Source organism: Erpetoichthys calabaricus, chromosome 3, assembly GCF_900747795.2.
Source record: "Erpetoichthys calabaricus chromosome 3, fErpCal1.3, whole genome shotgun sequence".
Classification (NCBI taxonomy): Eukaryota; Metazoa; Chordata; class Cladistia; order Polypteriformes; family Polypteridae; genus Erpetoichthys; species Erpetoichthys calabaricus.
The window spans coordinates 231,978,178-231,994,885 of record NC_041396.2 but is presented as its reverse complement, the minus strand read 5'-3'; the positions used below and the strand labels follow the sequence as shown (position 1 = coordinate 231,994,885).

The 16,708-nt window shown below is 36.5% G+C and overlaps 1 protein-coding gene across 4 annotated transcripts in view; it reads left to right on the top strand.

Moving 5' to 3' along the window:
* Positions 1-16,708, top strand: part of utrn (utrophin) — a 552,956-nt gene that overhangs the window by 474,823 nt on the left and 61,425 nt on the right. For all 4 annotated transcript variants that reach the window (XM_028797890.2, XM_051925286.1, XM_028797897.2 and 1 more), the window contains one exon: positions 10,078-10,138. In XM_028797890.2, the coding sequence (XP_028653723.1) occupies positions 10,078-10,138 (61 nt within the window). The remainder of the gene's footprint in view (positions 1-10,077; positions 10,139-16,708) is intronic.

The following is a 16,708-nucleotide window of genomic DNA, read 5'->3' as shown; positions in this document are numbered from 1 at the left end:
GATTTCAACATCCATATTGACATTACTACATGTAAACTGAGAAATGAATTCCTATCCTTACTGGACTGTTTTGACTTGGTGCAGCATGTTGATTTTCCCCACCCACTCTGGTGGTCATATACTGGACCTGATCTGCACATCTGGAGTATCTGTCTTCAACACTTATAAGAAGTGATTTGGGACTCTCTGATCATAAAGCAGTGCTTTTTACTGTCTCATTAACTCTCCCTCCTCTTACCTGTAAATGCCAAATTTCTTTCCGAAACCTTAAAAATAGCTGTCCCTCTGTTCTTGCTGGATCCCTTTCTGATCTTTTTCTGTCTTCACCTATTCCATCAACACTAGATAGTCTTGTTGACCACTATAACTCAGCCCTTCATTCAGCACTAGATAAAACGGCTCCTTTAAAACATAAGGAGGTTTCCTTTAAGCGTTCAGCTCCATGGTATAATTCAGAGGTACAATCTATGAAAGCAACTGGCCGACGCCTTGAGAGAATGTCACGTAAGACTGGCCTCACCATTCACATCCAGGCTTTCTCTAACCATCAAAGGGCTTACAGGGATGCACTAACTGCAGCCAAGAACACACATTATGGCAGAATAATAGAAAGTGGCCATGATAACCCAAAGGTTTTGTTCTTTGTAGTTAATAAATTATTTCAACTTGCATCTGGCCCAATTACTTCCTCGACTGAAGTCTTTGAAAAATTCCTCCTTTTTTTCCGCAATAAAATTAAAGATCGAAATAATTCAACTAACATAAATCCATCATCCATTTATATCCTTCCCTGTCTTCCCACTCCATCCAGCTCCTTTTCTGAATTTTCACCAGTCACATTGGCATTTGTTAATGGCCTGCTTTGTAAGATGAGGCCAACTACTTTTGTACTGGACCCCATCCCCACAACACTTCTTAAATCCTGCCTTCATGCCATAATCCCGACTGTTATGACAATAATCAGTACATCTCTCAACAATGGGTTTGTGCCAGCCACGTTTAAAATTGATTCTGTAACCCCCATGTTAAAAAAAGTCTGGTCTTGATGGTGACGATCTTAACAATTTTCGGCCTATTTCTCACTTACCCTTTCTGTCAAATGTTCTTGAGCGTGTTGTAGCCTCCCAACTCACCAATTACTTAACCTCTAATAATTTGATGGAACCCTTTCAGTCTGGTTTCAGGGCGCAGCACAGTTGTAAAACTGCTCTTCTTCATGTAACCAATGATTTGCTTATGGCAGCAGACCCTGGACAAACCAGCATATTAATTTTGTTAGACTTCAGTGCAGCGTTTGACACTGTCAGACATGACATTCTACTGTCCAGAATGGAGAACATGCTGGGTATCTCTGGCACTGCCCTCCAGTGGTTCAAGTTCTATCTGACTGATAGGCAAGAGTTTGTTAGTCTTGGCAACAGCAGATCCAGCTCAACACCAGTCAAACAAGGAGTTCCTCAGGGCTCTGTCCTTGGCCCTCTTCTCTTCTGTATTTATATGCTTCCCCTTGGCCATATTATTAGTAGCTGTGGACTGGGTTATCATTTTTATGCAGATGACACTCAACTCTATTTCAATGTCAAAAGTGCAACTTCATCAGAGTTTTATCAGCTCACAACTTGCCTCAGTGAAATTAAAACCTGGATGGAGCAGAACTCTTTAAAATTAAATTGCAGCGAAACTGAACTCCTGCAAATTGGCACTAAAGCACTACTTAAGAAAATGAGCTCCTTTTCAGTCACAATTGATGGTGATCTCATCAGACCTTCTTCTGATGCAAGGAATCTTGGTGTCATTTTTGATTCCTCCCTTTCTTATTCCGCCCACATAAACCACATTAAGAAACTTTCTTACTTTCACCTCTGTGACATATCCTTGTTTGCCCATTCCTCTCCTTTTTTAATGCTGAGAAACTTGTCCATGCTTTTATCACATCCTGCATCGATTATTGTAACTCGCTGCTGGCAGGAGCCCCTTCTAATCTTATATCACAGCTCCAGTTGATTCAAAACTCTGCTGCAAGAGTCCTTATTCAAACCAGCAACAGTGAGCACATCATACCCATCTTGCTCCGCCTTCACTGGCTCCCTGTATCTACAGGATTGAATATAAAATTCTGTTAAAAACCTACAAAGCTTTAAGTGGCCTTGCACCGGACTACATCAGTGACCTTCTAAATCACTATGCTCCTGTTCGCCTACTAAGGTCCTCTGATTCTGGTAATCTTGTTGTGCCTCACACTAACCTGCGCTCTATGGGTGACAGGGCCTTCAGCTCCATAGCACCCAGACTTTGGAATGACATCCCAAAATTAATTAGATCAGATGACATTCATTCTTTTAAAATTACAGCATAAACTATTAGGAAGGCTTTTAAAATAACTTAACATTCTGCCCTTTCTTTCAGTTTACCTCTCTGTCCAGGTGCTCAGGATAATTAGTGTGTCGGTTATATCACAAATTAGGTTATTTCTTAGGTTTCTCTTTTAGTATTGAATTTAGTATTTTACTCTGATTTATTGTCCTTTATTCTATTTAATACTTTATTATCTGTTTCATTGTTCTATTCAGGAAAACATTTGTATCCAATGTTATATATACTCTGCTGTTTTTTCTAAGACTCTGTGAAGTGCCTTGAGCATGGGAAAGGTGCTATATAAATAAAATGTATTATTATTATTATTATTTGCATATTTAGTACATTACCCAAAAGATAATCTAATTTACTTGGCAAAAAAGTTAAGACCTCTATTGACTAGGAATAAATGAATATTCCAATTCCATCCAGACATCACCTGTGTTTTTTTTTAGCAAAGAAGAACAAAAGTTGATAATGCACAGGACCAATCCACTAGTAGTACGTACTTCATGATTAATCCATTATGTACTGACTGTACTTAGGTTCTTATTTATAACAATCATCCTCTTGCCCAGCATTCTCTGTTAAGTCCACTAGGAATGTGTCTAAGACTCCCACTATTGTGTGTATCAAAGTTATTATAGTTTTGCCTTTTTATATTAGTTTTTATTTCTATATTTTTTCTGACCTTACTTGGTCAGCTTAGTTTTAGTTTTCCTTCATCATGTATTTTTAGTTTTAATTTAGGTTTTTATTTCACAAAGACATTTCAATTTTATTTTTATATCTATTAGTTTCAGTTTTAGTAATTATGGTATGGTTAAAGAGCTACTCTGGAGTTTAGTTTTGTGTCACAATCAGACAGAACTGTACACTTAAAAACGGGTTAGGAGATGAGCTTATGGGCCAATTTGTAATGAAATTTAGGTGAATTTTAAGGGTTGAGGGTTTTTATAACTCTAAATGTCTATACCACACAACATTTCCTGCTCCCATACTGGGCTTTTTATTTTCTACCAGCCATATTGATCTCTGATTCCATCTCAGGCACATACAATTTATTGACAGAACTTTGCCACCTGCAGGCCTGAAAAGATACCAAAAATCAGAAAACATATTCTACTGTGTTCTGACAGGTGTGATGGTGGTTGGGCGGAGTGGTGGCTCTGAGGCTAAGGATCTGCGCTGGTATCCCGAAGGTTGCCGGTTCGAATCCCCGTCACTGCCAAAAGAGATCCTACTCTGCTGGGCCCTTGAGCAAGGCCTTTAACCTGTAATTGCTCCAGGGGGCGCTGTACAATGGCTGACCCTGCTCTCTGACCCCAAGGGGTATGCGAAAAAACTAACAAACACTGTTGTAAGTCGCTCTGGATAAGAGCGTCTGCTAAATGATGTAAATGTAAATGTGATCATGAAAATCATAGGGAATTAGGAAGAACCGGGCTCTTAAGCTTAAATCAGTGTGCAGACCTCGCCTAGCTGTGTTGAGGGAAACAAAGAAAAACAAGCATGTCGTGTCAATGTTAGGAATGGTGAGACTTGAATAGCCCATCATAAGAACTGTAAACCCTTAATGAGCAGAGTAAGAGCAGGTCATAGGAGTGCAGACAGCCACAAAACGACAGAGACAGCATCTGAGATTAAGAACAATATATACATTATGTACCTGTATACCTATTTATCCAGAGCAGGATGGCAGGAAACCTGGAGCCTAACCCAGCAGGTTTGGATGCAAGGTAGGAAAAAGCCCTGGTATGCAATATGGCTGATGTTAAGAACAAAAAGAATATGATATTTCAACTATCTAATTTGACAGAGAGAGAGAAATTCAAAAAAGGGGGACAAATATTGTAAAACATAATTCTGCTACTGGATTATTTTCACAATATCAGGTATTTTGAGCTATGAATATAAACTAAAAAAGATAAATTAATAAATATAGAATAAATACAAAAACACATTAGTATGTTAGGTTTTCACCAGTTGGCAGACTCTCTTCACCCACCTACCTGTAGTCTCTGAATCAGTGTTGCTCTATTTTCAGAAAGGATTTCTCCTGTGTGAAGTGGTAGGTGAATTATTATCAACAAAATGCAGGCACCTGACAAATAAACTGAAACGTTACTCACTCGTGATTATGTCCATACGTTAAAGGTTTTGTTGACCAGCACATTCTGATTTCAGGCATTTAAATTACATCTTGATATACAACAAGCACAAAGAAAGCACATGCTTTACGTGCCCATGTTCAGCTTTCTCTGTCACCACAAGTGCTGTGTGAACACCCGCCCTCCGTCACCAGCCGATGATCACTAGAAGAATATATACGGGTGACTCGTGGTGGATTCCTTTCTGTTTTAGAGTTAAAAGGTACAAGGGTTAAAGACTAATGGCAAGAATATTCATTCAAAAATGAAAACTAAAAATGTTTTTAGTAAATTATTTTATTTCAGTTAGTCTTTCCAGCTACTTTAATAGTTTAGTTTTAGTTTCTCATTTCAGCTTTGTTAATTATTTTATTTCAGTTTACAAAAATATTTTTTTGATAATAGTTTCAGTTTTGATTTTAGTTTTTGTTAACTATAATATCCTTGGTGTGTATCATCAGATTTTATTGTAGACAATTTCAGCTTTTACTTCAAACTTTCGCTGTCCTATTCCACTTCTGTTTGCATGTAGCAGTCATAAATTCTCTCTTTCTCAGCACTCATTCAGTCTCTTTCTCTGGTTTAATCAATCTCCATTATTGTACAAGTCTTTATTTTAAATTGTAATCATTTTTTTTACTTTGGCAAAGAGGTAATTGATCTGAAACACCTGGGAAAGAATACCTACAAATTAATAAAGTATATTTTGACATTATTATTTACAGAAGAGCTACAAGGAAGTGGTGGCATAGTAGGCGGGGTGGTGGCACTGAAGCTAGGGATCTGTGCCGGCAATCAAAAGGTTGCAGGTTCAAATACCGTAAATGCCAGAAATTATTCCTTGAGTGAGGCCCTTAACCTGCAATTGCTCCATCCTAGGTTATGACGTTCACATACATCCAGCCCTGCAAGCAGGTCCTCTAACTTGCATGGAAAACTCAGAGGTTGGTGGCTGGATTGGCACTCCAAGCACTGTAAAAAAAAAAAAAAAAAAAAAAAAAACACTCACACTTGCATTCCATTCGAACTAGTGTGCCACTGAGGTATCACACGTTGCACAGCTGTGCTTGGGTTCTAATTTGAGATCCTGAGATGTGGCAAAGCGCCGTATCAGTAAGTGCTCTCAACCTCTCTCCCTCTCTCTCTCTTCAAGGAAGAAGTGTAAACTCCAAGTATTACAATCTTACTTATCCTTGGCTTTAGTTAGAGAGGTATGATACGTAGCAGATCACTAGAAATATGGTTAATCCTTTAAAGGTAGAACTCACATTTTAAAGAAATAGACTCAGAAGTGTGATGTGTGTATACCAGCCGTAGTAACAAAAGAGAAAAAATGTTATGAATTCAGACTTCAACGACAAACAAATACACTTCTTCATGCTTAGCATCCAAATCTCTCATTCTGATTTTTAAAAGTAGTTTAGTACAAACATAATCAAGTATGGAACTGGTGATTATAATAAATGAAGAGTTAACAAGTTTGTTTTAGATTATACCAAGTAAAGGCAGACTTTGTAGAGAGAATGCAAAAAAAAAAAACACTTTTATGTATATGACTAATAGACATTCTGATATAGTGAGTAAAAATGTACATTAAAGGAATAATTGCAACAGTAAGGGTACTTTAGCCATTTTGATTTTCAAGTTGTAAAAAACACACAGTAATCCTAAAACTGTTCAGTGAACAACTAGCTAGATCTTTGAAGTGAATGGCATATTCTGATAGCTTAAAGGAACTGAACCTCTTTAGTTTAAGGTTAATATTTGAAGAGACTAACAAAACAGGTTCCCTAGAACCTCCTCGGATACATAGTGGGCATCAATGGAAATTATAGAGAGGTGTATACGGGACTGAAGTCTGGAAAACGGCTTTACATAAAGGATTTTGATAATTTGAACAAACTACAATGTCACATCACTGAAGAAGAAAAAATTCATAAATGTCGCTTCCCTTGGCTTTTCATACTTAAGATCTGCTGTAAAATAAGAATTCCCAAAAATACTAGATATGCCACGTCTCTCTATTGTTGTACTTTGGTGTAATCAATTTGATCTACATTAATAGATGTACTACAGTAATATTGTTGCACATTTGAAAATCATAAAGAACATCTTTTTGACACCTTATGTAACATTACGATTTATTAAAACATTTGAAATCTTATACCTGCTGTTTAAATTCTTGGAAAACTTGACAAAAGTTGCTGGAACAGTTGTAAAAATCTCTTTAATGTGACTTGAAAAATAATAGTTTTGTTACCAAGTACTGAGTAAAGCTAGAAAGGTGCCACCACAGAAATTGTGTTTGTGAAATGTCAAAGATACTGGAAGATTTATTAGCAGAGCAATATAGTAGAAACAAAAATCACATACTGCTTTGTTTTCTTCAGATGCCTGGCAGGTAGTGTACAGCTGCTGGCTATTTTCCCTTATTTTGAAAAGTTTCCTGACATTTAAAAAACATTATTTTGTACTTTTATCAATGCTGTGAGTTTTGTTATTCAGCTAAACATTATTTTGCAGTGGATCTTGTAAAGTAAAGAATATGTGGTATGGTGCATAAATAAGAAATTGGGCAATATAAAAATTACCAACTATTTTTCTGTTTAGTGCAGTTTATAGTTCTCACATGGATCTAAAATTCTTGCTTTGAAAGTTACTTTTATTTACACTGTTGTTTTGTCAAATTACACATTCTTAAAGACTTTAATTTTAACTTAAGTTTTATTTAATTAGTTTCTATGGTAACAGGTAATATTATGTAGCACCGAGCACCTTTTTTTGTAATCTAATGGTGGGAAAAACATGGCACACTTTTCCTTTCAAGCAGACATTATTTCTTTGGAAAATATTACCTTTAGTTTTTGGTTTTTAGAAAATTGCAGACTATTACCTTAGATCTAGGTCTGTTTGTCTTTTTTATAGCTTACATTTTGAATATCTCCTGCTGTATTCTAGGATAAGTAAGCAATCATCATGATTGGCATCCTAGCAATTTATGAATCCGCTTAGTACTGAAAATATGTACTTAAAAGGTAATGCTGACTTTTGTGTTACTGCAAAATGATGCACAGAGACAGTTTTTAATTATGAATTGAAGGTATTTTCCACATTTGAATACTTCATTTACATGGGCATTATCTTTGTGTGTGCTGCCAAACTAATTCATTTGTAAATAATGTGAAGAGATTGGTGTTTTTCTTATAATTATTTTTCAGATATTAAATAAATTATATTACATATATTGCATGTGTTTAATATTTCACTAAATTAAAAAAAAAGACCTTTTTCTGTATCTCTTTATTAATGATATGTTTTAATTTATAAAAATTTGCAGTTTTTTTCATTTTATTATTGCCGTTCACACAGCTGGCTAGAATACAGGGTCACAGGTATCTGTAGCCGAAACTGTCTGCAAAAGGCAGAGCCTAAACTTGGAGAGAATGCCAGTCCAGCATGTCCTCACACATATACAGATTTACTGTCACTGAGACATGGGCTCGATGCAAAAACAGACATACAGTATGTTTCTAACTTATACCCTATTTAAATTAGCAGTTTGGCTCTATATATATTAGTATTGTGTACTTCTGAGTTCATAAGCATTTTTGAGAAATGCCATGTATGAACTAAAAACACTCTGTAACATCATATCAGTCTCAATTGCTACCAATGCACTTTGGTTTGGAAAAGATTGTAATGTAAATGCTCATTGTCCAGATGAAAATGTTGAGGTAGTTCAAATCTTGATCAAACTGATTCTGTACAATTTGTTTTACCACAACATGCAAAACATGTAGTGATTCTCAATTGGTCTCAAATTCTCAATTGATTATTGGTGCTTGTATGAATGAGCCCTGTTGTCCAGTTGATTTTCCACTTTGTGTCCATTTCTAGTTTTGTTATAGTTAAAGGAAACTTGATTTAATAGGCCAAGAACTTACTGCCATTAGCCTTTTTTTCCACACAACATGTCTTGGATAAGAAATCTTAGATTCTAAAACTTTCATAAGATGATCTAGCTATAAATTCCCAAGGTACACCATGATTGCACCACTTGTCTGAATGTGAACATGTTGTACAGTGTATGACGGTGTGGTAGTGTTTTGTTTTGCCTGCTAGTTTACTGGTGCACATTAACTAACCTAATATGTTGAAATTATTACAATAAATCTTGACTTGGTAAAATTCACAATTATAGTTACAGTAGCATTTTTGTACAAGATACTAACTGAGGTGCAATAAAAAACATTCATAGCAATTATAATTATCCTTAAGAGTAGTATACTGACATATTTTGTGAGGATTGCATATTGCTTTATCTCTACAAAGACATTAATGAGAGTATAATGTTTGGTATCAACAATTACTGATACTGTTATGCAAACATACAGATATTGTACTTATCTCTTTGAAAAGAAGATATAAATGCATGTGGAAACAAAGCATTTAATAATGTGGGACATGTGAGCCATGCTGAAGTGCTCAATTTATGAAAGTATGTCAAAACTGCAACATGAAAATGTATTCTGAATGGCCCCTTTAGACTGTGAGATCCTAAGATGTAACTTATTTGTTTTATGCTGAAATACTGCTGAGTTGTGCGCTGTGTTTTAGATCAGTGGTCCTCAGCCTTTCTAGGTGATACACAATGGAACACAAAAAAAGAAAATGCAGAGCAGCAAATGTGAGTTACGCAGAGTAAGAAAGAGGGAAAGCTCCGTTGCTGCTACATGACAAGAAGTTTTTCCAAGGCTTGCATTTTGGCGTTTGAATATTACTTAAAAATCCAGAATGGTTAAGCCTAATTAAGAGAGAGATGCCCACAATGCTTCCAAGGTTAATAAAGACGTTAATTATTGTCTCTTTGATGCCATTATATAATTACAAACAAAAGTAGGCATTTCTTAGGTGTTTTGGCAGCATGATGCAGTGAACAATCAACTGTCAGTTGAGTGCATTTAGCAAGTACTGAAATTATGTGCTTTTTAATACATCGCCATATACAATTAAGGAACTGAAGCTTCATACAGTATTTATCCTTAGTTTACTATGAATATGGCTACAATTGTCTGTCCACTTATTTTCTGACTGGAATATGCAATACATGGTCACAAGTTCCCAGTGCAGAACTATATTTTTTTTTTTTAAATATGGAAGTTAAAACACTTTTAGATTTTTATTCCATATCAAACCACACTATATTTAATACATTAAAAATGCATCCAAGAAAATTCAGTCTACAGTACATAAGAAAAATTTAAAAGTGCATGCACAAAAAACTATACATACTTCCTTGTTAAAACCTCCAAATATAATAATATAATATGGACAAAGAAATATCTTTAGTTTTACGTACTAACAGCTCAGTAATTAAAAATGTATGGCTGAATTAAAAATGGTTTGTACTTCAGAATATTGAAATTCCTGGGTGTGGTAAGCCAAGACAAAAGGCTCAGAACCCCTGTACTAGACTGTAACATTTAAATAGTGGCTTTGTGTGTAATAAAATGTGTAAGAGACAATGCATTTTACTAATGTCTGTAATGCCCAATTTATTTTCTAATTGCAGCTTCAGTTCAGCTTCCCTGGCAGAGAGCTATTTCACATAACAAAGTTCCCTACTATATCAAGTAAGTTTTTTTTTTTTTCTTGATATGTTATATAATGTTTAGATTATAAAATGGGTTTGTCATATTGCTTGTAAGCCATCATCTGACTATAAACGTGACATAATATTACTCCTAATTGATTGTCGTGTACTTTTCTAGTTTGTTTGTTTTTTTTGTGTGTGTGTGTAGTATACCATATTACATTTCTAAAACCTTTTCAGATGAGTAGTGGAATACTTCAACATTCATTTCTTTATTGGAATTTGCATTTGTGCCAACAGGGAGCGTGCCTCAAAGATTTACCTGTCAAATGTAACTTGCATGTTTATACCTTGCCAGTGCTTTGTTACTGGTAATGTTAAGTGCCAAAGGAAGCAGAATTTTGTTTTTGTTTTCTGCTGAATATGTTAAAACCTTGTCAATATATTAAAGGTAAAATACAGAAATGAAAATAAAAGTAGATCTGAGGGAAGGTAAATAGACTTATCATTTTTGTACTAATTGCATACCTCTCATCTGCGTTAAAAGAAAAATTTTGAATCTCAGGTTTTCATGGACTTCATTAACAGCAAAATTGATCAACAGTAAACAAAATTAAAACGTCCAAGAAAAAAAATCTCATATAACTTTTATCATGTAATCTAAATGTCAGGTATTGAGTCATGTCTTCGAAGTGTCCCATAACATTTCCAGAATTTTCTGTCCTGTGCAACTATAAAGCATGCTTAAACGAGGTTGAGCTTTTGAATTGAAGACCTGCCTACCACTTCTTTAGGAAAAATACATGTATTGTGACATAGTAAGCATATGAATGAATACCTGAGGGCGGCACGGTGGCACAGTGGTAGCGCTGCTGCCTCGCAATTAGGAGACCTGGGTTCGCTTCTCGGGTCCTCCCTGCGTGGAGTTTGCATGTTCTCCCCATGTCTGCGTGGGTTTCCTCCGGGCGCTCCGGTTTCCTCCCACAGTCCAAAGACATGCAGGTTAGGTGGATTGGCGATTCTAAATTGGCCTTAGTGTGTGCTTGGTGTGTTTGTGTGTGTCCTGCGGTGGGTTGGCACCCTGCCTGGGATTGGTTCCTGCCTTGTGTCCTGTGTTGGCTGGGACTGGCTCCGGCAGACCCCCATGACCCTGTGTTCGGATTCAGCGGGTTGGGAAATGGATGGATGGATGAATACCTGACATTTGGATTATGCTAAATGAGTAAAATTATATTTTTCATGGACATTTTGATATTAATTGATATTATTAGGTCTCTGTTGAAGCTGATTGTATTACAACTTTTCTTATTTCAGTTAACAGTAAGATTAATATTTGTTTGTGGCTTTCACAATAAATGGCACAGGGTGTGTTGGAGATAAAGAAAATTTTAAGTTTTAGGTGAACCATTTCTTTATCATAAATCGGAACAAACAGTGATATAAAGCAAGTCTTTGAGTGAACAACAGTGGCTTGAAAATGTGACAAAGACAGACATAATGTTCATTGTAGTTTTTGTTAATTGTTAGTAGTATTAAATATTGTCTTACTGCTTTTGTATTATTCAAAGTGAATTGTGATCTCATTTGAAGATGTTCATTTAGTGGGTGTGACGATGCCGGTCCCCTACATACTCCCTCTTCCTACATGGGAGTCTGCTGAACCAACACCATCGATAGTTATGACCGAGATGAGCTGACAAATGAGGACAATTCTCTGATGAAGCCAGAGGATGGTGGAAAAAGTGTCCACGTGCTTTTATTAAAAAACAGTCAAAACAAAAGTAAGAAAACAACGTAAGAAAGGAGCTTGTGGCTTCTGAGTCTCCGCCGGTCAAGTGAATAATGGGTGAGCCTAGGAGATTGAAGAGGTGGGCTGAGATCAGGAGGAGTTAGTCTGCATTTTAACCTCAGATTTTTAATGGATTTATTTATTGATTTTTTTTTATTCCCACTTTTCACAATGATTTTTATGGATTTATTTATGTACTTTTTTTAGAGCACTGCACAATTGACACTTGTTGGTTTTACTTTTGTGTTGACTGTTTTTTAATTGTACAAAAACATTTTTTAATGAGCACACAAGTATTAATACAGGTTTGCATGGCCCCATAAAGTGATAGTTTTCAAGGGGGTGGCACTAATAAAGAGAAGGAATCACATTGCATGACAGTTGCAGTCAAAATATAGAACCTTTTTATTGAACACATTTTGCAAACAGCTTAAACTATAATTTTGACAACATATTTTCAACCATCCAAAGAGGCATTTAGACTTCGTAAAATGTCCAGAGGTGCTTGTCAAAAGTTGTATTGCACTGAACATGTCTTAGAAAAGGAATAAATAGTAAATATTTTTTGTAAACCAACTACACTTTCTGTTAATGTTAACAATCTCTGTCCACTGACACATTAATGTGACTTTTTAAACAATTCTACCATCATTAAGCTGCATAATATTTAAACTAATAAATAATAACAATAAAATAAATAATTGTGAAAAGCGCACAAAGCAATGGTTTCACACATAAATCAACATAAAACGTCTGTTTTTGCCTGTTGTGCCTGCTGTCGGCTCCTGTTTGCAGTTTGCGGCAGCAGCTATGCGGGGGCGGCTCAATGGCCAGCAGGAATGCACGGTGGGCTGGCTGTCTTTGTGAGACGCAATATGGTTTGTACCTCCTGTCATCATAAGTGTCTGTCCTCCCAGGCGAACGTTGCCATCAGTGCATCAGCTACAAAGAAATCTGAGTCTGACAAATCAGAGTCCAATTCAGCGATAATATGCAAAAACACATCTACGGATTATTTTACTTTGAGCATTCACTTTGATATCTCTCCACATGCCATTTTTAGAAGCTGTTTGCTCTTTGCTGCTCACGCAAACGCAAAGAATCAAGGTCAAATCAACAAAGCTTACTTTCCTTCTAGTAAAAGCGTATCGAAAAGCATTGTAACAAGAAGATTACTGATCTCTATCGATCGCTAGTGAGACTGAAGCATCTCACAACGTGGGAGTTACCTGCAACCTATCGTACTGCATCGCTTGAATCACTTGGCCCACAGAAACATTTGCTTGCCGCTCCACCTTGAAAATTTATATTTTACACAATTTTATATAAATTATCATATCGCTTTTCGACATCGAAAAATCTAAGTTGAACCATCGTAAGTAGGGGACTACCTGTACTGACTGATAATAAAGATAACAGAAAACTGATTATACACACATTCATTGTACATTTCTTATTACTATGGTATGTTTTTACTACCTTTACTTAAAATAGTTTATTATTTTAATAACTATTACATACCTATGGCTGTGTGAAGCCTGTGTCCAAAGCACTGGAGTCTTGTCCAATTGTTAATCTTGACAGCCTACCAGATGTTGGCCCCACTGCCCATTGTGAGGGCCACTTGCCTCTGATCTGTAAGCCCCCTGGAATCGAGTGCTTCCAGCAAGCCTGCAGCAAGTAATTCGCCAGTGTGGTCATTTGGAAAATAGCTTGTTTGGAGACCATAACTTTTCATTAGCCAGTCATTATTTATAAAATGAATTGTCAGGCTCAGATATGGCTCCATAGTGCGACTTGACCACATATCTGCTGTTGTTGAATAGTCAGGGACTGTAGCCACCTCTGCTTGAAACTTTCTTTTGTGTTCTTGGTACAAGTTAGGGAATGCCGTTTGGCTAAAGTACTTGTGAATTGAGATCACATATCTGGGATCCAGTGTCTTGATCATAGCCCTGAATCCACCTTTCTCCACAGTACTTAACGGAACCATGTCTTTGGCTATATGGATTCTAATGGCGTTGGTTATCTTGATCCACCGCTTGCTTTTTTTGTCGTAGGCAGTACCTCTAGCATATACATCTACAAGTGACGTCTGACTCGAGTGTCCTCAAGCTCTACCTGAGGACGTGGATGGTGCCAGTCTTAGTTCCATACATTCATGGTACTCCAAAGCATTTTTGCAGCTAAGGTGGTACAGCAAATTGCTTGTGTTGCCACCTCTGGCGACAACAGTAGCTCGACAACATTTGCAGTAAATAGTTGTTTGGTCTACATCAGACCTTTTAAAACCAAAGTATCTCCAGACAATAGACACTGCTCCTTTTTTCAGCAAAAGTTCTTCTGTGTCATCATGTTCAACTTTTATCGGCTGCTTCAGTTTCAGAATGTTCTCTGTCCATTTTCACTGCTCAATACCTCCACTAACACATGTACTCCATTGCATGTGTTTTTAGTGGTGTAACAGTGAAAAAGGTCCCCCCTTAAACAGTTTCCTGTTGCACCATGTTCCGAACGTTGTTTAGGCTATTTAAACTAGTGTTGCAGTATAAGAAAAATCCATATCATAACAAAAATTTAAAAAATGGTTTTCCGTATGAACCGGTTTTCCTCCCAGCACTAGTTCAGGCTTTATCACAGTAAAATAGCTAATATGCATTGTCAGAAATGCTCTGTTTTCCTGATTGTCTGACTACACTGCTTACAGAAATGCTCATTGAGATTTTGTATGGTGATATTGAATGTGTCTGTAGCAGTCCCTTATTATGTGTTTATCTTTTTACCCGTTAATGAGTAAAGAAATGCAAATAAGAATGTTTGTGGTACTGCGTGCAAATAGCAAATTAAGCTCTAGCTTATACTGGATTGAACTAACTATATGAGACTTGAACCTCTGTCCATCCTTCAGGGATGGGTTCCCACTTGCTCAAATCAAAAGTACTATTTACTTTCTGCACTGGCATAAGTGGAGCCTTTTCTGTACTTATGAACACACCACCTTAACTTGACTACAGAAGATCTGCTTTTTGTGAATAGCCAATAACGTGCAGCCTAAGGGAAGCCAGCCTTACGAAGTGTTGACAGGTACAGAGTGTTCAGCCTCATTCTGTTGTGGTACAAAAAACATGAGTCATTAAACAGACAAGCTTCTCTTCTGTTTGTGAAAACCAAAACACCCACATTCCTACTCCTCATCACTACATTATATGAGTTGTACTTTCAGGTGAGCATTCATTGGTTCCCGGTACTCTTGCATACAGAGCATGCTCCTATAACTAAAAACAAAATCAGACTTGTGTGATTTTTGTCAGAGTGAGTCACAGAGTTGGTCGTTGGGCATGTCATATTACACACCTGGCTTCATGGGAGCATGCCTTCAACTCTCTTAACACTAGAATTACCAGAGCCTACGAAAAAACTTGTAATTCCAGCCCACCTTAAATCCCTTCGCACCTCTCCGTCAGCATCTTTTGTCTTCTAAATGTGTCGATAAGCCCAAGCAGCCTGCTATACCATCCCCCCCACCTCCTCAGAATGGGTAAGAAGTTCTCCCAGTTCCTGCCTTGATTGATTATCTGGTAGTGAGCTACCCACAATTGTAAGCGGAAATAATTTCATGTGTGTTCTGTGTCTACAACAATCTATGTAAACATATCGTTAAAACAAACTTTTTCATGTTTTAGTAATATATAACAAAATGTAGACATGAACTGTATAATGTGTGAAGCCTGATGGCCAAATATCAAATAAACACTTTCAGAAAAGGTGCAAGTACAAAACGACAGCTTCCATGGTACTATGGTTAAAACTTCCGACTTATAATACAGAGGTTGTGACTTCTAAACCAGCTCCCCGGCAAATTCACTGTTTTGAGTATTGAGCTGCTCTTATTGTTCATACTATACAATAAAAACATACATTTGATTTGTGTGTGTAACAGCCGGTGTAAAATTATAGTACTTGTAAAACTTAGCGTTTTTTTTTTTTTTTTTTTCACTTTTTTATTCTGTCAGTCACAATCACAATACAACACCCACCCCCCACCCCAGATCTGATGCAGTTACTTTTTATCTGAAACTGGGAATAACTGTAGATGTGAGTGGTGTTTTGAGACAATGGAACTGGAATTTCTCTGATCTGGAGGGATAAAAGCTGACACAGGCAATTGTTCCATGCTTTTTTGCACATTGACAAAGAAAAGCTAAATCTGATAGAAAATTCTGTTTAAAACTCTTAAAATGAATAATTCTTCCAACTGCTCTTTTCATATTTTCTTCTCCTTACCTGTTCCATCATGGAATATTTTTGTAACTTTGTCAAGATATTGAAAAAAAATATTTGTATGGAGAAATAAAATCTCTTAAACTTTAAATACCTTTTTTATAAACTTTTAATTTTTCTTTGAAGATCTGCAACCAAGTGGTTTCAGATATTTGAATAAACCAAAAACTTGTTGTGTTTAAGCAGAGATTCTAAAACATGCAGATAATAGCTTTATGAAATAAATAAATTAGCTATTAAGGTGATGTCACATTACATGAGTCGTATATCAGACTTGACGACTACATTTGCTGATCACATCGCCTGAGTATGTCTGTTTATATGACTAAAAATTGCCAGGGATGTCTTTCCAGCACAGTGTCATACTTCCAAGGAATCATGTGCTCATTCCTTTGGAGCCCATGCTATACTAAGGGTTTATAGATATGGATGGTTAAGCCACAATGTCAGCTTTTTTTTTTTTTTTTTCTTTTTTCTGTCATGATACATAAAACACGAGACATCAGGCAGAGGGTGGCATGGTGGCGCAGTGGTAGCACT